Source organism: Glandiceps talaboti, chromosome 15 (genome assembly GCF_964340395.1).
Source record: "Glandiceps talaboti chromosome 15, keGlaTala1.1, whole genome shotgun sequence".
NCBI classification, from domain to species: domain Eukaryota; kingdom Metazoa; phylum Hemichordata; class Enteropneusta; family Spengelidae; genus Glandiceps; species Glandiceps talaboti.
This window is the reverse complement of record NC_135563.1, coordinates 15,081,894-15,107,578: the sequence shown is the minus strand read 5'-3', so window position 1 is coordinate 15,107,578 and position 25,685 is coordinate 15,081,894. Positions and strand designations below refer to the sequence as shown.

The 25,685-nt window shown below is 34.7% G+C and overlaps 1 protein-coding gene across 1 annotated transcript in view; it reads left to right on the top strand.

Annotated features, from left to right (window-relative positions):
* Positions 1-3,389: 3,389 nt before the first annotated feature.
* LOC144446444 (putative E3 ubiquitin-protein ligase HECTD2) overlaps positions 3,390-25,685 on the top strand; it is a 46,104-nt gene continuing 23,808 nt past the window's right edge. The window contains exons 1-5 of the mRNA XM_078136206.1: positions 3,390-3,858; positions 16,798-17,051; positions 18,453-18,555; positions 19,335-19,489; positions 20,384-20,429. Of these exons, the coding sequence (XP_077992332.1) occupies positions 3,607-3,858; positions 16,798-17,051; positions 18,453-18,555; positions 19,335-19,489; positions 20,384-20,429 (810 nt within the window). The 5' untranslated portion in view covers positions 3,390-3,606. The remainder of the gene's footprint in view (positions 3,859-16,797; positions 17,052-18,452; positions 18,556-19,334; positions 19,490-20,383; positions 20,430-25,685) is intronic.

The window sequence follows — 25,685 nt, the reverse complement described above, 5'->3', positions numbered from 1 at the left end:
AATTTTTCAGTGGGCGGGAAATTTGTTTCGACCACTAGCGGGTAGTGAGCAAACAAGGAAGAATTGCGGTGGGGAAGTAATTTTGATAATAGTGGGCGGGGACAACATGGATATTTTGGGGAGGGGTGGGTAATTATGTTATTACTGTTATAGGTAATACACATTGTGTACGTCAAAATAAATTGCTCGTATTTTGGAAAGCACAAACGTTTTCCTAGTGGGTAAATGTTTCACGATATTTAGGGGTAGTGGGCTGGCAGGCAAGTCGAAAGCCACTCAGTGTGAACTCAGGGGAGGGAGGGCAGATATACCCCACCACTAGCGAGAGGGCACGCAACAACAGCTAAACTCCCTAGCTCCCCACCCTTTTTTTAGGGGGGGGGACTATTTATTAAAAACATCATTTTGGTCTGAAAAAATTAATGAAACTCACAAATTTGCCCGTAGGCTGCACCTGAAGCCCATAAAGGTATTATAATATATACCAACTAATACATTGTACTTGGCAATGGCCATAATGTACGAAGAACGAAGTAAATATGGAGAGTAGTAGCTATGATGCAAAAAAAGAAAAGAATGTTACCTTTAATATTCACGACGGTAAAGGTTATGGCATATATGCTTTAACTAGTACAGCAACAATGAACGGTTTACGTAGTTTCATTACGACAGTCTCGGTCAAAAGATGCTGTTTGCAAACATATGTCACAACAAAAATGGTTTGTCACCGATTTCTTGAAACAGTGGGAGAACAATAAAATAGTTGAATTGTCAGTTTAAGTGTTAATCATTTATTTGATGTACTCAAACCGACTTTTTGTACACCGTTATTTTGGAATCTATCTCGAGGACCACAATGGAAATAATTTTTCAATTGCTTACTTTTTTGTTTGTTTGTTATCATGGTACTTTTAAAGTATATTTGTTACAATCATATCTTATCTCCTAATATATAAAATGTGACGGTGATAGACCTGTAACTTTGCTAGTTATCTTTAATATTACACGGGATAGTATATATAGACGAGAGCTAGCGAAGTTATATATCTAACGTCGTAGGCAGGTTAATGAATCTGAGTTTAGTTGAAAGAAGTACTTCTATATTTATAGGTGTATATTAGTATGTTAGGTATATGAATAAAATACCTGTGCAGTTTCTGTGTCAGTGATTGAACGAAGTAATATTTTAAAACCATACTTTCATCCAGGTTTATCGCCCAGTATTTTACAAATTTACAACTACAAATTTAATTTTATATTCGAGTAATACAGGGCCTATATCTTATCAACAGATTTTAAAAAAAATATTTGCACCGGATAAATAAATCACAACTTTCAATTTAATTTGTCAAATAATGCAGATAATACTAAGATCGGGGATAAGTTGCATTTGTTATTTTCAATGAAAAAAAAAGTAGATAGAAAATAATCTCCGGGCGAGTTTAGTTCCATTAGATGCTGATAAAATCACTAAAAACTGCCTACGGTTTGCTGTCAATGGAATCAATAAGATGGGGAGTTTTTTTTTACCGGATATTTGCAACAAACAGTCTAAGGCCCTATAGCTAGTAGGATTCATCGTTAAACTAAATATAGAATGGTAAGTCGTTTGATGTGTACGACTAAACGCACAACAAAATCGTAGATAAGCTTACATGGTACTTCTTGTATGTAGAGTGCCAAGAGGTGTACAAATCTGAGCAAATACTTGATGTTGAGTGTGGCGCCCTCTATAGTCTTCTGTTAATATCTTTTCAAGTCATGGCATATGAAACTTGAACGTGATATTCATTTCGTATTAGGCTTCGGCTACAATATTTATGATACACGTAAAAAGAAAAGAAATAGAAAAAAAAGATAACAGAAATGTCGCTATACTCTCATTCGTTCTACAAACTGCATCACCATTTTTAACTATTAGTCACTCCTTACATTCACTTTACTCAACTACTACTAATAAGCTTCATTAAAACAGTTACGATTTGTTAATAAAATATCATGTTTTCCCTACGAATGTATAAAAGTAAGCTTATACAAAAATATACTAGTAACTGTTCTATCAAAAAAGAAAAATTAGGCTTCCGACATTTGTCAGAATTTCATAAATATTATACAGCCTGTGTTACATGTAAATTGTAAAACATGTTCGTTCTTAGTAAAAAACGTCGTGTCGTTCCACCCTTACTGGCCTCCTCTCTCCTCTCCTTTCTCTTTCTTTCCGCTCTTGAGAGGGGTTGACCGATGTGTGAGGGCGCCCGTCACAGCTCACCTTACATACAGACTCGTGACAGGCTCCGTAGACAATAGTTCGCTACACTTCTAGTCATTCATGACTCCATTGTTTCCTTCAGAGAAAAGATAGTGGATATCAATTGTTCATCTATTTCATATGCATATTTGCTTACTCCCATGAGGCAATGGGGGAGGGGGGCACAGTAAAAATCGCCGTTTGAGTTGCCCATCGATATAACACTACTCCGTTGTCGAAAGCTTCACTCGTCACAGGTTGCATTTATACTTTCTTTTTACTTTTTAAAATCTACTTCACAAAAATCTACTTTTAGGCCTACAAATAGGACTATGCCATCCTGAAAATCTCAGCCAAAATATTTTGTAATTTCTCAATCATGATCTTCACCCCGAGTTTCCTCGATGCTGCGAGCTTCTAGAATGTTGACTGTAGGCCTAATTTTATCTTTCTTCTCTCACCTCACCTCACCTCACCTCACCTCACTGTACCTCTTCGATTTCCTTTTTCGCATCCTTTTTTCTGTTACACCTGCAACCAAATCAATGTAAGCTTGATACTTTCGCAATGTTATCAATAGAAACCATGAAATACAAAAAAGTGAAACAAATTGAAGAAATGGCTTTAGAACCCATAATTTACAAAATTTTGGAAATTAGAAGACCCTCAAAAAAGATGTGTGTCAAATCGTTTCTATAGTCATGTCATTCCAAATCCTACAAGTATAAAAGAAGATTTCTTCAGTGTAGTTCTATAGGGCGTAGGCTAAGTCCATTGCCATGATGTCAATATTAAAAAGTGCAAAGATTTAGTCATGACTAACAGGAGAGTTTTTGGATTGCTTTGTAACTACATGAACGCAGTACTCTCTCTATAGCGTTCAGTTATTCTGTCTTACAATACATATGGTACTCAGAGTAATAGTAGTATATCAAACGAGTAAAACTGAATTAAACAGCGTCTAGTTGTCATAGATACAGAATTTCACAAGTTTTATAGAGCGCCCTCGCAGTCAATAATTGTGGTTACATTTATTTACTTTTTCACGACTGATTATTTGCCGACATGCCCCTAGTGTTCACTCTGTGTGCCGGCCAACGTACGATTCGCCATCACACTTTCCATTGACGAAACCATCGATCACGACATGAAGGAAACGTACTTCACTAGCACTGGTATTAATGATTAATGAGTTTTAGTGCGTCAGTCCCCACAACTAAGCCAGACTCATTTGTATGTATACCAAGATGGCTGCGTGGTGAATGTGTATGTATGTACTAGTAAGGCAGTAACAGGTGCTTCGACATCCTACGAGAAATATGCGCTGTTAACCGCTGGAATGGGCCATTTAAGGGGCCATGGCATGCCCCGTCACTGATATAACGTGCTCTTTATGCGGGACACCCATTTCACCAGCAACATTTCCTCACTCACAAGTGCAATTGCACTGTCCGAACTGTGGAACGAGTATGATGGCCCCAAGTGCAGTGTCAGGTCCCGGACCGAGCAGCCGATCTACCGGACATACCAGGACAGTTAACGAGGCTGGGGCCGCTGGGGTCAGTAACAATTCCTCGGACCATCTTCCGCCGTTAGACGCCAGTAGGAACGTAAGTTTGGTTTAAATACATCATAAAACTATATTAACTTTGTATGTGTTCCAGCTTTTTCGTGTATAATCGATAGTGACTTGACACTTTCAATAGACACTTTCGTTCGGGTCACCTTTTCACAACACCTCTTAAATACATGCAACAGTTATATTGTCATGTATGACCGTTATATTTCACACTATGCCGTCGAAAAGGCAAGACCACTGTTGTTCTAACAAAGGATGAATATGGAACTCGGAATAAATGCAAAACAATATACATTTTGCCATAAGGCAAATGGTCCAACCACTTCCCAATAAATTATTTAAAAACGATCGATATGTTACCTTTTTCGTATAAATAAATTATCAGGCAACTTCCAATGTCCATAGAATTTTTTTTCTGTCCTTCTCGTATCTTTCCAAGAACATGTTGCTTGTGGTTTAAATTCCTTGAGCTTAAAATGAAAGTTTCTGAAGTAGGGAAAATGGGACTGGAATGTTTATTAAAATGAAGCTGAATACTGCCTTGAGTGTTTTGTAGTTATCTGTGTAACCTAGACTCGCAAAGTGCAAGTATTGACCGTCAATCCCGTCGTCCTAAAATAACTCCAGTATTTGCATAGTCCATGGTGCTACATAGTTAAAGACACAAAAGTAACTCTACTGTCAGTTATAATGTAATATTGACGCAATAAAGATATCAAACAAAATACACCAAAATACTTCTACCTCTATCAGTTAACAATGTTTTCCACTGTTTATATAGCATCTTTCGTTTATTAGCAACAACTCCAAACTTCTACAAAGAGATTTGTGTAGTTTGTGAGTTTTAAGCTACATACACCAAAATGTCTCAAAGTTGACCAAAATTAGAGGTATCTTGTAAGAACCTTCAAAATTAGTTCAGAGTTTCACTTTTTCTGATTTCATGGTTTTCACCTTCCTATAATCAAAAACCCATCTTATTGAAGTTAGGAGTTACGAGTACTTGAAGTAGCAATCCTTTCAAGTGAGCAAGTTAAATGGAACCAAAAATATGAACCAAATAATGAAAACCTACCACCTTCCCCAAAACAAACACCTCCCTAATTGAAACAACAATATAAACTCTATTTCTGATGAAAAGTAGAATACACTCGCGAGAATGAATTTGTGATTTACTTCCAAGAATTTTGTTTGACTCTGTGAGTAGAAATTCTCATTACTTAGAATAAAATACACATACTGTAGTTTGTATGTAGCATAGACCGTCCATTGGTGGAGGGTCTATGTATGTAGGTAATATTGTCAATATTTGTGATGCTGGAACTTAGGATATCAATTTTTTTATGAAAAGCTAATTCTTCCAGTGACAAAATGTGCAGAACATTTTTTTATATCAAGACTTATGCTGATTTTAGCCAGTCTTAGTTTGAAAAAAATAAATGGGGGAATTTAAAAAAAAAATATTAGGTAAATATATATGTTGCTGTAGAAGTTTCAGCCATTACATGGTATTGAAAGAAATAAGTTATTTCTGTGAGTTCCTTGTTGCCATAGCACCATTTAAATGTAATAATAACAAAATACATGTTTTATCTGTTTACATCTAATCAAAACAAACCATATAATGTTTTGTCATTGTGATATTTTACTTATCTTCAACATTAATAACCAGAACATTAAAACCAGACATTCATTAGTCTGGCATGGAACCTGACACAACTGGCTACGAACAATTCCTATTCAGAAAATATATTGGGGAAAAAAATGTAAAAAAAAAAAAATGCAAAGATATTGGATGATTGAACAACTGTAAAGATGAGGTGTAAATGTTACATGATATGTAAAGTGAGAGAATAAAGTTAAGTAGAAAGTAATATAAATCAAATCAATATGTTTAGTTGAAGTGACATCTGAATCTTAGGGGAGTTATTACCTAAGGTATTCTTGTAGTTTTATATCAATACTCATTCCAATCATGTAGAGAAGATCTTTTATGATCAATACAATAAATAACAGAGACTTGCTATTTTATTTTAAAATTTGTCACGACAGAAAGTGTAAATATAAAATGATATGAATATTATTTTCTGCTCATATCAGTTACCGGAACCTTTGTTACGATGATGGATATTAGTTCAGCTTTTCAGTTCTTTGAATGTCATAACATCATTATCATCAATATCAACATTATGCAACCATTAGCACTTTTCTTTCATTTGAAAATGTAATTAAGTTATAACCTGTATTAGCTGTAACCAGAGTACTTTTTCTGTTCATTTTCTTGTGTGTGTGTGTGTGTGTGTGTGTGTGTGTGTGTGTGTGTGTGTGTGTGTGTGTGTGTCTGTGTGTCTGTGTGTGTGTGCGTGTGCGTGCGTGCGTGCGTGTGTGTGTGGGTGTGGGTGTGGGGTGGGAGTGCATGTGTGTGCATGTATGTATGTGTGTGTGTGTGTGTATGGTTGGGGGTTGGGGGTTGGGGGTTAACACAATGGTCACATATTTGCAAAGCACAGCCTCATTTATGGCACTGTCAAGAGACAATGTTGTAGAAAAATAACAGCTCTGGTTTGTAAGAATCAATTGGAATGACTTGTTCTTGAGAATGCAAAGCCTGATGCTTTGTGAATCTAGATCTTTTTACTACGTTTGAATATCTTCCTGTTACAAATATTTTGTTTGATTTATTCAATATACTATTTAACCACACCAGCTACATTGTGTGATTTTCAATTTTTATATAGCGAATAGTTTTGCCAACTCACTCCAATATTGAATGTTGACGTTAGCTGTTTTTAATGTTCCCTTCCTCTAGATTTTTATGTAACATTTAATCCTATTCGAATAATTCACCTAAGAATGCACAGTTAATTCTATTGTGATAATAACAGTGTATGTATAGTTGTACCAATGGAAGCAGTTAGGTCAGTTTGTTTGTTATTAGTATTTAAATGGATTTCATGGAATAAACCATGCTCAAACTGTTGCTATTTGATCAATTTGTGAGAAAGACACCAGTTTCAATATTTACAGTGGAAACTTAATGATTCTTGTACAGAGAACACACAAACTTTTTGTGTCTTTTATTGAATACAGAAAATGTAAGTGCATATCTATGTAAGTAACTAGTAGTGTTTGTCTGATGTGAAACGCTGTTGAGAATTCTGACCAGTGTTTTAGTGTTCTAATTTCTTTTGGATATGATGCATTCTTTAGAAAGAAAATGTCGACTGTTGGAGAAATCAATTCTATTTTGCCTCGACCTGTACATGCAGTTATTGTTTCATGTTCATGAGTTCATGCAGTGATATTGACTTGGTATACATTGCTTTCTGAAAAGTATCCCAAGTGTCTTGGCACTGATACGGTCCCAGGCAATTGCAACGTTTCAATCTACGTCGTACCATGGATCATAGATGTATGAGAGAGATGGATTATTGAAGTCAGTGATGTATTCATGGTTATACACAGTTTTCAGCAGATTGTAAGGATTGTACTTACTAAAATTGTCAAAATGAATATTTTTGTTGCATATTTCATATTCCTATTGTATCACGGTACTAAAGCCAAGACCGTCGATCTGCTTTGCTGTATCTCATAGCCACTCAGACTGCAAGTGTCAAGATTCCTCTGTAATGCATAGCTTTTCGCGGCTATTGTAACTTGTCGGTCAACATCTTTTTGTGTTGTATTTATACACTGAGGTGCATTAGAGTTGTATTTCCTACTTATACCAATGGCTCCCTTTGTGGTGATGACTTGATGAGAATTTGTGTCTCTGGATTCTCATTTCATAATTTCAAATGAAAACCAACTCACAGTGGTCTGTTGTCAAGTATTTAATAGTCAGTAACTGTCACCCACTAAAATTGTAGTTATTTTGCAGATAAGACATGGCTGAGAATTTACAGCCTATCCGTTTAGTTTGTGGAACACTCACCCTGGGTTTGTAAGTGAGACATGGCTGTGTGGTGGAGTCTATCCATTGAGTCTATAGAATGCTCACCCTGGGTTTGTGAGTGAGACATATGCTGAGTGGTGGAATCTATCCATTGAGTCTATAGAATGCTCACCCTGGGTTTGTGAGTGAGACATGGCTGAGTCTTGGAGTCTGTCCGTTTAGTTTGTAGAACGCTCACCCTGGGTTTGTGAGTGAGACATGGCTGTGTGGTGGAGTCTATCCATTGCGTCTATAGAACGCTCACCCTGGGTTTGTGAGTGAGACATGGCTGAGTGGTGGAGTCTATCCATTGAGTATATAGAATGCTCACCCTGGGTTTGTGAGTGAGACATGGCTGAGTGGTGGAGTCTATCCATTGAGTTTGTAGAACACTCACCCTGGGTTTGTGAGTGAGACATGGCTGTGTGGTGGAGTCTATCCATTGCGTCTATAGAACGCTCACCCTGGGTTTGTGAGTGAGACATGGCTGTGTGGTGGAGTCTATCCATTGAGTCTATAGAACGCTCACCCTGGGTTTGTGAGTGAGACATGGCTGTGTGGTGGAGTCTATCCATTGAGTTTGTAGAACACTCACCCTGGGTTTGTGAGTGAGACATGGCTGTGTGGTGGAGTCTATCCATTGAGTTTGTAGAACACTCACCCTGGGTTTGTGAGTGAGACATGGCTGAGTGGTGGAGTCTATCCATTGAGTATATAGAACACTCACCCTGGGTTTGTGAGTGAGACATGGCTGTGTGGTGGAGTCTATCCATTGAGTTTGTAGAACACTCACCCTGGGTTTGTGAGTGAGACATGGCTGTGTGGTGGAGTCTATCCATTGAGTATATAGAACACTCACCCTTGGTTTGTAAGTGAGACATGGCAGAGTGGTGGAGTCTACCCATTGAGTATATAGAACACTCACCCTTGGTTTGTGAGTGAGACATGGCTGTGTGGTGGAGTCTATCCATTGAGTATATAGAACACTCACCCTGGGTTTGTGAGTGAGACATGGTTGAGTGGTGGAGTCTATCCATTGCGTCTATAGAATGCCCACCCTGGGTTTGTGAGTGAGACATGGCTGTGTGGTGGAGTCTATCCATTGCGTCTATAGAACACTCACCCTGGGTTTGTGAGTGAGACATGGCTGAGTGGTGGAGTCTATCCATTGCGTCTATAGAACACTCACCCTGGGTTTGTGAGTGAGACATGGCTGAGTGGTGGAGTCTATCCATTGCATCTATAGAACGCTCACCCTTGGTTTGTGAGTGAGACATGGCTGTGTGGTGGAGTCTATCCATTGCGTCTATAGAATGCTCACCCTCGGTTTGTGAGTGAGACATGGCTGTGTGGTGGAGTCTATCCATTGCGTCTATAGAATGCTCACCCTCGGTTTGTGAGTGAGACATGGCAGAGTGGTGGATTCTATCCATTGAGTTTGTGGAACACTCACCCTTTGTTTGTGAGTTAGACATGGCTGTGTGGTGGAGTCTATCCATTTACTTTGTGGAACACTCACCCTCGGTTTGTGAGTGAGACATGGCTGTGTGGTGGAATCTATCCATTGAGTATATAGAACACTCACCCTGGGTTTGTAAGTGAGACATGGCTGTGTGGTGGAATCTATCCATTGAGTATATAGAACACTCACCCTCGGTTTGTGAGTGAGACATGGCTGTGTGGTGGAGTCTATCCATTGCGTCTATAGAATGCTCACCCTGGGTTTGTGAGTGAGACATGGCAGAGTGGTGGATTCTATCCATTGAGTTTGTGGAACACTCACCCTTTGTTTGTGAGTTAGACATGGCTGTGTGGTGGAGTCTATCCATTGAGTATCAAAATTCAATGTGACTAAATTTCCTTTGCTATAATGTAATCTTTAATATGAAAATGAGAACCTAATTACGTTTATAGTACTGTCCCATAGGAAACTGGAGTAGCACTGTTTTGACAAGCTGTCATCTCATTTGAGTTGTTTTTGACTGTGAGGTGTTAGTTTATTGAATATTAATCAAGTAATGTACTGCATACTGATACATGCTTCAAAACTTGGAGGACGCAGGTGGTCAATTTAGATATATGCAGGGCAGGTGTTATTGTTTAATTGGAAAAACCTTAACTAAATATTGCCATTTTTATTTCAATATGGTGCTCCAAATATTGATAAGTATTGCTAATTTGAAATTATTTATGAAATTTGTCCATAGTTTTGACCAACAGTATAGCTTTGGGAAAGTGGTACATGTTTAGCAATTCTTACTAAAGGTTAAGATGTCAGGGTGTTTTAGTCAAACAGATGTCGATGATATAATCTACTCAAATGAAATACCAAAACCACCTCGATGCCTCATGCATAGTTCTCACCATTATAGATTGCAAGGATTATGGCTAATTTGCATGACAATTTACATATAAATAACATAATTTGCATAATGGATGTGCATATGTTTACGGGAAACTGAAGCGTTTCGTTCGCACCTGCGGACTTCAATGTATAGTAATGTTGTGAGATATCCTCTATTTGAAGTGTGTCAAACACCGTGATGTAATTTCCATACCAATCCATTCCTGTTTATGTGACTGTTTTGTCAACTTGTGACACCTGTAAAATTAATACCACACATATTAATAATTTGATGGAGAAAAAATGGAAATTTCGTCAAATACACAAAATCTAGACTAGGTGTGCCCCAACACGACAAATATAGTTGTCAAAATTATTTAATGGATTTTAATAATGATATCGTTATTTAAGTATTCATGACCTGATTTCATTTTATACAGGTTTAGAAATCCTAGCCAACACGTAAGAGGAAATGAAGGGAGTAGATTTCATTCATTCAATAGTGTGCTGTAACATTTTCTTTACAGTCACCATGGTTACAGGCTTCTGGGACTTAGAACAGATTTTATACATACTTTCGTTTAAATGCTGAATATTGCAGTCATTTAAAATGCTTTTGTTATTTTTAACAGCAGTAGGTTTTTATGAAATAAGTATACCATTGATACTTTGTTTACCTAGAAAAAAACTTTGAAGCTAAATAAATAAAAATATATGAAATAGGAATAATACCACCACAGTCAAAAAAATCACATTGTTTTCCTAAAAGTCACTGAATTAAAACAAACATGTATTGATTTCCATTATTGAGGGTTGTGTATGTTATTGCATTATTAGATTTCCAAAGTACATACCAACTACATGCATACAAATCTTTCATCTTGTTCTACTAAGCAAAATTTTATTTGCTTGTCAATCAAAGCCCCTAGAATTATGTATTTGGTACTAAAAATTCCAACTTGTGTACAGAATGTCGTCACTTGAATAATTTAAAGAAACGATATACCGAACCTAAAGGCAGTTTTATTCATTCAGCACTTACGTATTTTGAATATTTTAGCACAACTAAAATATATTGTATAACTATATATTGCTGGCAACAAAGACTATGCCCCAAGACGTGCTCAAGTCTCCAGGTATTTTTTCATTCTTTTTTTGAGTAAGAATTTAAAAAACACAACTGTGTTATTTTATGATCAACTGTTTCTGGCTTAATAAGTTTGGTAAATATTACTAGCAGCTGGGAAAAATAAAAAAAATTTAAGGACATTTTCTGTTGAAAAGCAAAAAAAAAATGAATAGTAAACTCAAAATATTTGAAAAAATTGAGACTTCAAAAAATCTCCCAATGTACTGGTGCCAGTTTAATCCCTAGAAACAGCCAAATGCTAGTTTGTGTGCCAACAGAATTTTATAACAGGGGTTTGAATGAAGATTCAAAAATAAACATGTGAGTAACAACAAGCAAATAACAGTATGATTTACTAAATAATGCCATAATGCCATTTGTAATATTTTGTAAAAGTCTATAATCTCATGTCATTTCCATAAAATTGTTACATAGTCCCGTCCCTGTCTAACAAAGTATTCCATGTTTTGAGTTAACTGATTCGAATGAGATCAGAGAACTGATTGATCAGTGTCTGCTCAATTCTAATGTTATTATGTAAAGTGGCCATATTGATGACAAATGGGTATTTAGTTTGGATTTTTAATCAAGAAAACAAACTCTACTATGTTTTTGCACTTGAAAAAATAATGTGAAATAGCACATGCCCCGTTCGGACGTCCATGTTTGAAACTCAACAAATTATGAAAAATAAGAAAATGTGCTGTACACTGTTTGTTATTGTATGTACAAAAACAATATTTTAACACTTTTTTTTTGCAATGTATTGATGTACAAACACATAATTTGGTGATGCTGTTTCACATATTTTTTTCAAGTAGAAAAACATGTTTATAATTTAAAAAATCCAAAATAAATATACCCAATTCTCATTCATATGATCACTTTAATGGATAAAGGATGATTAATAAAAATAAGAGCGTTCATCATAATAATTGCATTAAGCAAAACTCCTATTGATAATCAATGGTGGCCTTGAAGTTTACCATCACTAGATTGAATCTAATGGAATATGAAGGAAAACTTGTTGTTTTTCTGAGTGAGTGAGTGAGTGAGTGATCGAGTGATCGAGTGACGTATGATGTGTTTTTGTTGTTGTTATTGAGATGACATAAACAGAAAGCTGAACAATACAAAAGGATTATGTGCATTAATATTGCAGGAAGTTGAACACAAAGAGTGTGACATGACTCTGATCAATAGTTTAAAAGACTTTGTTTACATTGGGTCTGGAATGAATGCTGGAAGTTAACATCAACCAGATATGTAGCAAGAATGAGATCACAGGTGAATGTAAGCAACAGAGGGATGACATTAGTGATTTGATAATCTAGACTCTTATTAGATAGGTGACAGTTCACACTATGTAGAATAATAATTATATATTATTCCCCAGGGAAAATACGAGTGACTTAAGGGGTCTTTGTCACTAAGAGTCGACAGACGAGTCATGAGTATTTTCCAGCTGAATGAAGAAAAATATTGGAGAATAATGTAGGAAAGAAAAATTAGGGAAAGTATGGTAATTTTGAACGTTTTGACTCATATTTCGAACAGAGCAGAACCAGTGATGTAGACCCTCGTTGTCGTGACATAGAACGACCAGAGTATATATTCCATATTTTTTGTTCTAAATGGTTCATGCACGGTATAATAGGGAATATTACATGTATACTTGAATAAAGTCTTTTGTCATGGGCAGTAAGTAAGTAGGTAAAATTTACCCCGTTCACCAGTCATTTTACTTGCCTATGGGTTCTCAACAAATAGTTATCATTTTATGGGAAATAATGCAGTTTATATGATTTCTCCCTTAGCTTAATACTGAGGTTCCCAAACCAACAAAAAAATATTGGTTTTGTGAAGTGAAAGTTAAATAAGAGATGTATGTGTCATGAAATACTGACTAAATTTTAAAATTCTAATGTTATTCAGTAAAATAAATTCTGATAACATAATTTATATTCAGTATTGATAAATAAATGTTTGGTTTCTTTTTAAATGAAGATTAATTGTCAATTTTATACCTATGATGGTTTCATATTTATTTTTCACATTTCTTTTACATTTTTGATATACCCTTGAAAATAAACACAAAAAACAGTTTTAAATGTTTTTCGTCATCATTAAGTGTGAAATATGAAAATTGAATATTACGGTTCTTTAAGATATACATTTGTTAACATTGTGAAGCTTCTTTCCATATTTATGTAGATTTTCAAAAAAAAGTTATGAAAAGAAGTGATCATATACAAAAGTGTATTTTTAGATGTAAACAGATATGAAATATGAAAATGAAAGAATATTTCTGTCACTCAACAAAAAATGAAATAAAAGAAAGAATTCTGTCGTACCAGAACATTGTCAATTTGTGATGAAAGCCTGAAATAGGTCAGAGATGTATAAAAAGAATCTCGTTATGGTGAACAACAAAGTAATAACTGTAGCATGAAAATCTGGCTGCATTGACTATTTCCTGTTGAAGCCAGTAATTTCAGTACGACATATCCAAGCTGTAACAAACCTAGAGCATAATTTATAAAGTGCCATTTACAAAGTCGCTGGCAGAATAGCTTTATTGTCTGACTATCGTAAGGTCCATTAGAGCTTTTTTGTGTGAGATATATCATAAAGACCTTGACATAGCTCGGCAGTGTCTATGTCATTGAACTTGAAATATACAACAGGTATGCTAGATAATGTTGGTATTCAATAATTCATAGCGCTTGTTGTACTTTTTATGGGTCTGTTCCTTTTTATTCTGTCACCTTTTAAGATCTTTACACTGAAAACTGTCTTTCAAGTTGTAAAGTTATTCAATTTTGTTTAAATTTATGAGGGATTTGTCAAAAGAAAAAAAATTACTTTTTGAATAAATAGTGATAATGGCCAAACTGATGATTATGAACATTAAATACACTGCATAACACAAAGACTTTAACACAGGTTGACAATTTCATCATTATTTAAGTTTGAAATTCCCTAAAAATAACATGTATGCTGGGTAGTTTATATAATTAATTCATGGTACTTTTTGTTGATGTAAATTGTACCTGTAATCACACAGAGACTTTGTGAGTGCAATTTTTTTTTCACGGAGAAATTTTTTAATTTAAGCAGGAGTGGTGTTCACTTTTGTTTGATTTTACAATCACTTTGACATTATTATACAAAACAGTTTTTTTTTTATTAGAAAATGTTAAATTGACAAGACAGATAGACTGAATTAAATAAATAAAGCTAAGTTTTGCTAAACTACCAAAAAAGTGTTCTTTCCATGGTTTGGATTCATATGTTGTAGCTCTGAACTCAGAGCATGTACCAAAATACCTGATGATTGAACCGAAATAGTTAAAAAATCAACACTGAAAAGGTTTAGTGGTGTTGCAGTGTATTTTTATTTAAAAAAACAGTAAAATTGTGATAATTTTCAGCTTACAACAAATCTCAAGGTATTTTTTATGTTTTATTTAAAACATCATAGTTCCTAGTTTGTCGTACTAGTATTTGTTAGTGTACAATAAGTACACTTTTAATAACGTAGAATGTGCCTCAGAAAGAAACTTTTTTAACTTTTGTTGTTACTTTGTGGAAAAAATCAGGGGTCACTATACAGATTTTTTCAATAGATGCCAAAACGAGATGAAAATTAAGCCATTTTAAAATCCAATATGGCCACTGTATTAACTCTGAGAAGATGAAAGATGGTGATACCCTAAAATTCCTTTTATTATTCAAAAGGACCCTGAAGCAATCTTGCAGATGGTAAAGTTTGGAGGGATTTTAAGAACTTCTCAGTAAAATTCAGCCCTGAGCATATTCCACCTCAAAGAAACATACAGTCTATAACTATGTCCCCTGTTTTTTTTGTTAAAGTCAATGTACAGAATGTGCTTATAAAATACAAACTAAAACTTATTTCAAAGCAAAGCTGAGTCCACACTGTATGATATAGGTTTAAGTTTCTGCAAACGAATTCGAAAACAGCAAAACAGCAACTCAGAACTGTTGTGCTTTTCAAATATATTGGTTACTAATAAATTATGTCATGTGTCATTTGCATATCATATCTTAATACCTGGTGAGAACTCTTTAGAGTTGGTACAAATGATTATGGAATAACGTACAAATATTTCAAAGTAACCAAAACCACAAAGTCATAGCTTGAAGTCCTTTACATTATTGCTCACCAAAGGGAATGAGCCAACAATTTAAGTGACACAAATCATTAGTGATTTCTACTTGAAGTGAGCTAAATATTGCAGAATAATTTAATCATACCAGACAGGGTCATGACAATGTTAGTGAATGTTGAATAATTGTATTAATGTGTTGTGCTCACACCACCTGTGTGAGGTAAATGTCACGTTGTGAACAGAAAACTTCAAGCTAAATGTTAAATTTTCGTGCAAAAACTGTATGTGTGTATGTATGTATCATATGTATGTATGTATGTATGTATGTATGTATGTATGTATGTATGTATGTATGTATGTATGTATGTATGTATGTATGTATGTATGTATGTATGTATGTATGTATGTATGTATGTATGTAGAGGGGGTAGATATGTGTGGGTGTGGGTGTGTGTGCATGTGTGTGTGTGTATGTATGTGTGTGTGTGGGTGGATGTTTGTCATATAGACTAGAAATGTAAAATACCTTCAGTACATATTTGTGATAACATTTTGTAAAAACAGTTAGACGTATGTTTTAAAAGGTTCAATAAATCCTGTCATTTGTCCATAATATTTTATGTGAAGTCATCTAGAGTTGTGCTCTGTACCTCTTAAAAGATTCTCAATTTTATACTTCCATATTCAGATTTGATATTTAATATGTAGTCGTAGAAGTTGCATATTTTCAAGACACCTGTTACTGTCAGTTAAAGATTTAAGAGAAAGTTTGATCGGATTTATGACATGGAACTGACATTTATTTGTAGTAGGAAAGTACTTGTGATATTTTAGATCTGTCAGAAATATAACGTCTTAAATGTGAAATATGTCAGAAATTTATCATTTCTGGAAAGAACGGTCAAAAATAGAATTATATGGTTTATATGTGTGTCATAAACACGCTGCAAAGATACATGTAAATTGTAACCTTTGAACTTTCGGCTTTGACGCAACTTACAAGGGAGACGGCATGGTAATACTTTTAGAAATAAACTTTCTGTTCTAAAACTGACCTTTGACCTTGAATCTTGGTAAACTGACCTTTGACACCATTATACAAATCCAAACAGGGTCATTATTGATTTATTTTGGATCAGTAATAACAACAGAGAGTATATTTATGAGCATACCAAATTTTGAGATGCAGATAGGTTTGTTATTCAATAAAACATATCTGCAAACTTATGCTTTTAAGTTGAAATTTTTTCCAAGACTTACATAGATTTAACTGCAGATCAGACAATAGCTGATTTAGTTAACAAAGTCGGTATGTCATGTAAAGTAGATACTAAATTTAAACCTTGTTCATTAAAAGTGGGAGATCAATACAAGTACTATTAAAACCATGGTTAAATTAAGTGTCTTTGTATCATTTCACTTTTCAGGGTGGACATGGTCGCAACAGTCGTTTCTCCGGAATCTCCAACTTCTTTTCATTTGGTAAAGGTAAATCCAAGAACCATGGCAATTCCACTAGACCAGCATCAACAAAGGAATTACCACCTATAAATCCTGGGCAGAATTCACTGGTCAACTCATCAATGGGGGGATCACAGTCAGCACCTCCCCCACAACTTCACCCTACAGATCCAGAACCAGAGGCGATTGCAATCAACCCAAAGTCATACAAAGATTTCAAGTAAGTTAGATGTCTATATCATTCCCATCATTGAGGATCACAATCACCTCTTCCCTTCACCGAGTAGTTCCTCAAGAACCAATTACAATCAACCCAAAGTCGTGCAAATATCAGACAAGATTGAAGAACTCCGGGCCCGAATACCAAACACTGATCAGATTCAATAGGGTAGAAATAGCTGTTTGATTCAATAGTATTAAATCTCTTTTTGCTTGAATTGTACTTTGTATTAAATGGTCACATTTTTGCTTTGGGTGGCAAAAAGGGCAAATATGTAAACAGTGAAGGACCATTCAAGTGAAAATAAACTTAAAGGTCATACATGTACCATTGAATTTAATAACTAGTCATTGTAAACAACACATTTTATTTACAGGTAGATTTGCCCATATCTTGTATATCTTCTCATCTTTTGAAACTAAATCAGAAAACAAGTGACCTAAGGGTTCCTGTATGTTGATAAAATGATCAGTTACTGTTCTTACAAAAAGATGGGACGTTTGGCCTAGTTTCCTTCAATGTGCCAGTGCCAGTGTATGTCTGATCAAAAAATCATTATCAGTTGATCGTTTTCTTTGTCCTTTTGTGCTTGACACATTTATAACTTATGATATTTAGTTACCCCAACTGTCTTGTAAGACAAATTTGTTCTGTCGTTCATGCTTAATTAAAAGATGAAAACAAATGCTATGATTTTTAAAAACCAGTCGAGATATTGATTTAGTCTGTTTAATTTTATGAGTCGACTGTTGACCTAATCAAATGAAAATAATTGAGTTGAAAACTTGCCAAGTATAATGGTTCTCTTACATAACAATTTACACTTTGGTAGTATTAAAGCTCATGTTTGTATTGTTGTGAAGTGCATTGTGGGTAAAGGCAAAGGAGGAGTTTTACCATGAAATGATGACACAAATTTAAATGATGTTTTATTATGCTGTTATGGACAGTGTGTATTACACAGAAAGTATGAAACAGTTCAGACATAATGTTGTGGAATAAAAATTCAGAGAGACAGACAGAAAGACAGACAGACGGATGGAGCGACAGAGACAGAGACAGATACAGACAGCGAGACAGACAGACAGACAGAAAGACACAGACAAACGGAGGGACAGAGACAGAGAGACAGACAGAGACAGCAAGACAGACAGAGACAGACAGAGAGACAGGCAGGCAGGCAGGCACAGACGCTCGAATTTAGACACAGATGTGTATACACATATGTTGAGTACATACATTCCTTTTGAACATGGCATGTCCAATATATCATCAAACCTTAAGATAAAACCCATGTTATGTTGCTGTTGAACTTTGCATTGTTTGTGGTTCATCTCAATATTTGTCAAGCATTATGACCAATATCTTGACTGACCATGTAATCTTCTTTTATTTATTCAGAGATGAAATAGAGAAAGCCAAGTTGTCTGGCAACTACAAGTCAATCATGGATTTTTTTGAAACAACGTTCTCTTCATTTAGCAATCTGAACATGACATTTAAGGTGAGTATTACCAAGAAACTTTGTTGACAAACTTTAATAGTCTATGTATGTATGTATGTATGTGTGTGTGTGTGTGTGTGTGTGTGTGTGTGTGTGTGTGTGTGTGTGTGTGTGTGTGTGTGTGTGTGTGTGTGTGTGTGTGTGTGTGTGTGTGTGTGTGTGTATGTATGTATGTATGTATGTATGTATGTATGTATGTATGTATGTATGTATGTATGTATACCAATAATTGTGCCACCATGTCACAGCAAATACCATGTTGGATAAGAAGAATTTTAGATGATTTTCCACACTGAAGTGTAACAAAGAAAGAATTTTAATAACAGATAACTTTACAATGAACTGTCGAGTAACTGTGTCATTTTTGTACTGATAAATGTCTTGATTTTATATCCAATAGATAAATTTCTTGTCTTTGTTTTTTCAAAGTGGGGAAACTCTAGTCAGATTTATTTCTGCCTTTAGTAAAATTGTATTGATTACTGTTATCAACTTACATATTAGTTTGGGTGATAAAATAGCACCTTGGTAACTTATTCAACTTTGAAATCTTATAAAGAAGCCAGAGTGCACTTTGCAATGTTTGAGGGATTTTATGCAAGTGTTTCTGGCAAAACATCCTGAGATAACATCCCGAATATTGTAATGTTGTCTTAACAAATACAAATACTATCATTGAAGATGTGTGGTTTGTGATGTTATCACTGGTGTTGTTTTTTTCGAATTATGTGAAATTTGAAAGGTTTTCCAACTTTTTTTCTCTCCACATGATTTCACAGAAGGATCCCAATAAGGACTATAAGACTATAGAAGATTCAGGGTTGAACCAAGACTATATAAATACTGTATATGAAAGTATGAGTGTAGTACCAAGTGAAGTAAAGAAATCCATACTAAAAGCTGTTATCAACAGTCTACTCAAAGACATGAAGAAGTAAGTACAGCCAATAACAGATGTGGTTGACTACAAAATGCAAATTAGATGTAAATGAGTTAACAAATTTGCATGTTATGGTGCATGCAGATGTTTTATTTGCCATTGAGCCCTATTTGTTAAGTTCTGGTGATAAACTTGTTTTGCTTCAGCTGAACAGAAATTTCTTTTTAGTAAAATATCTATAATACACTAAGAAATATTTTAGTAAATAAAAATAACTTCGTGATTTAATGATGTGGCCATGAAGGTTAAATTTGTTCCTGAATGGTTCATTTCTTTATCTAAATTTGTGCAAGACGTAAGACTGTTGTGTACAATTTATCTGACATGTTCTCTCACCCTTGGGTAATCAAAACGGTTTGAAGGAGACAAGTAACATTGGGTTTAGGCATGTTAGAGTTGATCAAATGATTGTTAATGCAATGCAAAATTGTCAGAACATGAAAAGGTGAGCACAGTGTCATTTTGATATGCCCCTCCCCTTTCCTCCAAAAGACCACCTGTTTGAATTTAAAGCCTTTAAAACTATCTATCGATTATGTGCATGTATGTTCATAGTTGTCGGCCAAGCTGTCTTGTGAACAAGGAGGACCCAAATTTCTTAAATTAAACATAGTCTAAGGCAAGTATTGGTCAGGACAAATGATGTAAACAGGTAAATCCTGTTATATTCAAACCACTTAAACAACAACTTAAGGGCATCTACTTAAGTATATACTTGTATCCGTCCTTCACCAATGCCATGACGTAAATGCCTAAGGGAATGTGTTTTAATAAATTAAAGTCAAGCCCTATAGATGTGTGATCTTTTGTTACATTGTGTATAAACTGCTACCAAGGGAATTTACCAAGTGCTAGATACTAATCATGTGATGATGTGTTTCATTTCAGACCACGCAATAAGAATGATTTACGAGCATATTTGATATTAATACAGGTGAGTAAAAGTGTGTAATTTATGATGTTGCATAGCAACCTAACATATGTAAAACAAAACATTACATCCCAACACGAGAATAAGAGTATCACGGGTTTTTATTAATTCCTTGGAACATAATCCCCTTGCAATTTTTATTTCCATATACATTTCCATCAATTTGACCATCATACATTTCTTGAACTTTGACATGGATTGCCATAACTGACAGCTTAAACCCCAATGTTTGAATCTCATGGTATGGATTTATTACTATCTGCTCAGCGGAGCTGTAAGGATTAAATTGGATATGTTTCTTTGACTTCTTCTGTTTCTGTAGCCCTGGTAGACATCTGTTTTTTCGCGCCAAAAGTTTAATCGTAGGCCAACATAGGTCTTTTAAAATGTCATAATTAGTAGTATAACTAGTTTTCATCTATTCTGCATGTTATCCATCTCTTGACTGCAGGGAGGCAGGTTTGATGTATATCTCTCTTCCATGCCCCTTGTGGTATTTGTATAGTGTCTGTGTAGGAGTGATGATTGGTGAATCATGATGTCATTATATGCAATGTGTCTACATCCGTCATACATATAAATGTTACACTAGATGACCAATTACACACTCCACCCTACCCCCCACTTAGGTTTTTTCGTCACCTTTTACTTGTGAAATAAGGCCAGGAACGCATGACTGCTAAGGCAGTCAGTCAGTGTTTTTCCATACTGGAGGTTCACCTGTAGCTGCAGTGATGACCCTTTGACCTTGACTATTCCATTTTGTCAGGGGGTGATAGACACAGAAAATAACCAATGTCACTATTAAGCAACATTTCCAGATGTTATGTTCCAAAATTAAGTCAGATAAAATACAAAGACAAAATTGTTAGGATGGCTAGGGCAATAATGAATGTGTTGTTCATATGGCTAGGGCAATATGTTGTCATTACGATTAAAGATTTTTATTGAGAATAATTGGATGGTGTACAAAAGGAGCTCACTCCATAGAGACTATGAATACCTTGCATTGACTGAGTATATTCAGATTGTCTCTAAAATTCCACTTTGTTTTACTCTACAACCTGATAATACTAATGGTTATATGATATCTACATTTATGCACACATAGGGTATAGATGACTTTGATATACATTTCATACCACTATCACTTACCCAGTGGAGCTGTTTTGAAATTAATCTATGTAATTAGCTACACTCAAACAGTTTTAGTATGCTGTGTCTAACTGTGTTAATTTGACTCGCCATGGTAACGCGGATGGTTCATGAACTGAAATGATGTTATAGGACATTTATGAAATGAACGCGGAATATAATATTTTAGCCATTGACACATTATGAAATGATAATAATAGAAATTTATTCCCAGATATATAAAGATATTTTTACAGTTACATTGAAATACATTAATCATATATTGTGGGAAAGAGAGATGAAATTAGTTGTCTTGCAGAAGTCCACCTAGTCTGTATTTAGACGCAGGTTATATTTTGTCGTATTCCTGATATGTTAAATACTAATTGCGTGCAAATGCATAACCTATGACATACAATCTAATAGTCAGCATGTATACACAGAGTGCACGCTACTCACTGAGGATTCGAACACATAAAATATAATCTAGCATCTGTACTATCTCCTCAAACACCCCCCAGTGGTTAACCAGGCATCTGAGTTAGATGTTCCTTAAATGAGGGCGCTCATGAATATTCATAGAAATGAAAGTCCGGTGGATTAGAACAGTCATCTTGACTTCATGGAACGTCCAATGCACACCATTTTTAATTCTATTAATTTCAGTGACAATAGTATTTAAGATAAATTACAAAAAAGTCAAGACGACTGTTGACAGTCTAAAAGTCCTCCCTCTGTTGCAATCTTAGAAATTATTACATTTTGGGCAAAGCTGATTAATTTGAATTCATACAAGCTTTGAAAGATTGTAAAAATTAAATGAAACATTTTCAAATCTATATATCCAAAAATGATAGAAAGGAAAAGAAACACATGAACAATAAAGAAAAGCAAAAACTATGAAAATGTTATTTCAAATGTAAAATAAAACGAGCCTAAACGTAACATCAAAAGCAACATTTTGTCTGATGCAATGTATCTTAGAACCAGAAAATTGACTATTATTTAACATTGAAGGCGTGTTCATAAACTGTTTACCCCAAAACCTTCAGTTCTGACCCATGACTTTAAGTTATTGATTGGTATTTTCGAGCCAACAACACACTTAAAAATTCAATAACTTGGTTTTAGTTGATATTGTTATAAAACCACAAAATACAAAAAAATAGTTCAGATCGATGTCCATTCTGTACCGAAATGTATTTTACTGATAATGTATTTTATTTCATTTAAAGTCAAAGTTTTTATCAAATAACATTAATGCACAAGCTATCATTTCCCTTTAGATCAGTACAAGGTAGAATTTTACATCTGAAAATATACTCAATGTGTAGTAAAACAGGTTTGAATTTCGACTTTGAATTGCAATGTGGAATAGTGATATGTAAGATTGTGTAGCGTTGGTGTACATGAAGTACAGGGTACATGATAAGTAAACATAACGAGTGAAATCGATAAAAAATTTCAGAACTTGGAAAACCTGATCAAACATCAGAAATATGTATTAAGTGGTGTACTTGGTAATAAATCGCTCCATTTCAGAATTGTACAAATATTAACAAAGGGCTTCATTTCAAATAGTAACAAACAGACAAAATTTGGACAAATCAAATATGATGGGATGAAAATCCAACCTCTTCCTGAAACGTATTCTGCAGACATTCCATACTTCAAAATCCAGAATGCAGATCTTTGATTATCAACATTTTATCAAAAAATAGTCAGTTTGACAACATTATCTATCACTTTCATAGGGGGACTATGGTTTGACCTTGACCTTCATATTCGAGGTCAAATTTTGAAGCTCAAGCTACATTTTAACAATGACATAAAATGTGAAATTGGGGACTAAGCATCTAGCACCATGTTGTCAGTGCTGGACTTTATAATGACCTTGACATGAAGTTCAAGGTCAAATGCAGAAATTGATGTTTGGACATGGAATTGTTGACCATGTGTCTAGCACTATGTAGCCATGCAGTTATGGACCAAGTGTCTAGCACTATGTTACCATGAATGTTTGTAATGACTTTGACATGACCTTCAAGGTCAAATGTAAATTACAGAATTGATGTTTTGACCCAGCCAGCAGCCCAGGTTATGTAGCTGGGACAATGTCTTTGAGAAAAACTTGTTAAGTCTAAAAATTAACAATTGTGTACCTATATTCAGCAAAGAGGATGCCAAATTTTAGCAGACAAACTATTCTCTGATAAAAATAGATGAAATAACATCAAATTATTGCTATGATTAAATGCTTATTGACAAACTAAACTAACAGTAAATTGGAAAGTCAATATACCTGTTTTCATAAAAAAAAAAATATATCATTTAAAGAAATGGATATTTAAGATTATTGACTGGTTACAATCTATTAGATGTTTTAAATGGGAAAGTAGAATTGAGTACTTTAACTGAAATAGTATAGTTTATTAGTATGGATTAATGTAGGACTGACTTACCCTAGCCTTCACCCGTACTTTATTGGTAAAAAGCAAGTCACAGTTTAATAGTGTTATAATGTTAATGACAGATAGATCTTGCAGCATTATGGTAAAGTCATATTTGAGTGTTAATATCCAACAACATATAGCTAATACAATCTGGAAAAATGGACAAAAAAACCAAAGAGGATAGGATTACCTTAATGTGACAAAAACTGAGAAAGAATTATGCCTTCTTCGGTGTAGTCTTGAGACTGGCAGTTGTGTTTGAATCTGGTCCACATTGTTTTTGCTAAGGTGTGGGAACCCTGGTAACAGACAGGGGTAAATTTGGTAAAATTGGCATAGTTGCCATACATTGTGATAAAATTTTGGTGGCTGGTAAAATGACTGGGGAACTCATTTACGTTTTACCAACTTACTGCCCTTAAAAAAAACACTGACTGGAGTTAAGAGATTTTCAAATTCAAAGTCCAATGGCTAAGTCTATAGACTATCTTTTATGTGATCAGAAACAAACACAATATCACTGGTATATTCTTGCATACCAGGGTATATTTTTCCCTTGATGCAACAGTGCATCTCAGACCACGCTGTAAAGTGAAGTAATATAAAGTATCCTTCTTACTTCAATTGGTATGCCTAAGGTATCCAGACTGTTGAAATAATAAAATTATGAATTAAAACATCGCCAACTTGTACACACACATATATATGTTTTTTTTGTGTGAGTTTTATTTAACCGACTGGCTATCCCATAATTTTGAGGGTGGTACAATGAATTAAAAATAAATAAATAGACACTCTGGATGATATGCAGATGTGCAGAATGATTCAGGTTACAGTGTATATTACATGATGGTTATAGGGTGACCCTCTTATTTTATGTTTCTTGTGACCTGACCAACCACATAATTCTTGGATTCAATGAGATAATTAAAAAGATTAAATAATGGATGTTTAAAGATAGGGAGACCACAATAATGCATGTCTGTTATTGCTAAAAATCAGGCCCTTTAATAAATCAATTGGTTCAGTTTCTTTCTGGTTTTGAATCCGAGGCATCACCAACGTATACAGTGTGACATCTACTTTTTTTTTCTTTCTTTTTTTAAATATGTAAGATGTTAAGATGAGAAACGTTAAAAATCCAAAATGGGAGCCCTTTTGGATAGCAGCAGAAAACCTTAAAGAAGAAAACTGACATATTTACTTTTAATGTGTCTGGTGCACTATTGATTCACTAGAGAGGTCGATTAATTCAATAGTTTGAACAAGAACCTTCCAGACAATGTGACTGTGATTGAACACTGCCAAAATCTAATGTTGATAATTTAAAAATGTAATATCCTTTTACGTAATTTCTTTTTACCGTTGACAAATGACGACAATTTTCTCCCCATTTTCGTCAAGTCGTGATGTAAAGTGGATACATAATTGAGATGCCAAAACCACTTAAGTCATGCAGTTCCTGTCATAGTGTGTTTAGGTAAAGGAATGATGTATGTGTCCATGGGTAAAGTTCTATTTGTATTGAGAAACAGTTGCATAAATGAAAAATAGGCTATTGAAGTGAAAATTAGTACTAGTAATTTGTGAAAATGACAGTTTGTTGAAATTTTGTGTCTAGAAAATATGATGTCACTCGGGTACTTTATGCGATGTTGTATAATTGTCGTTC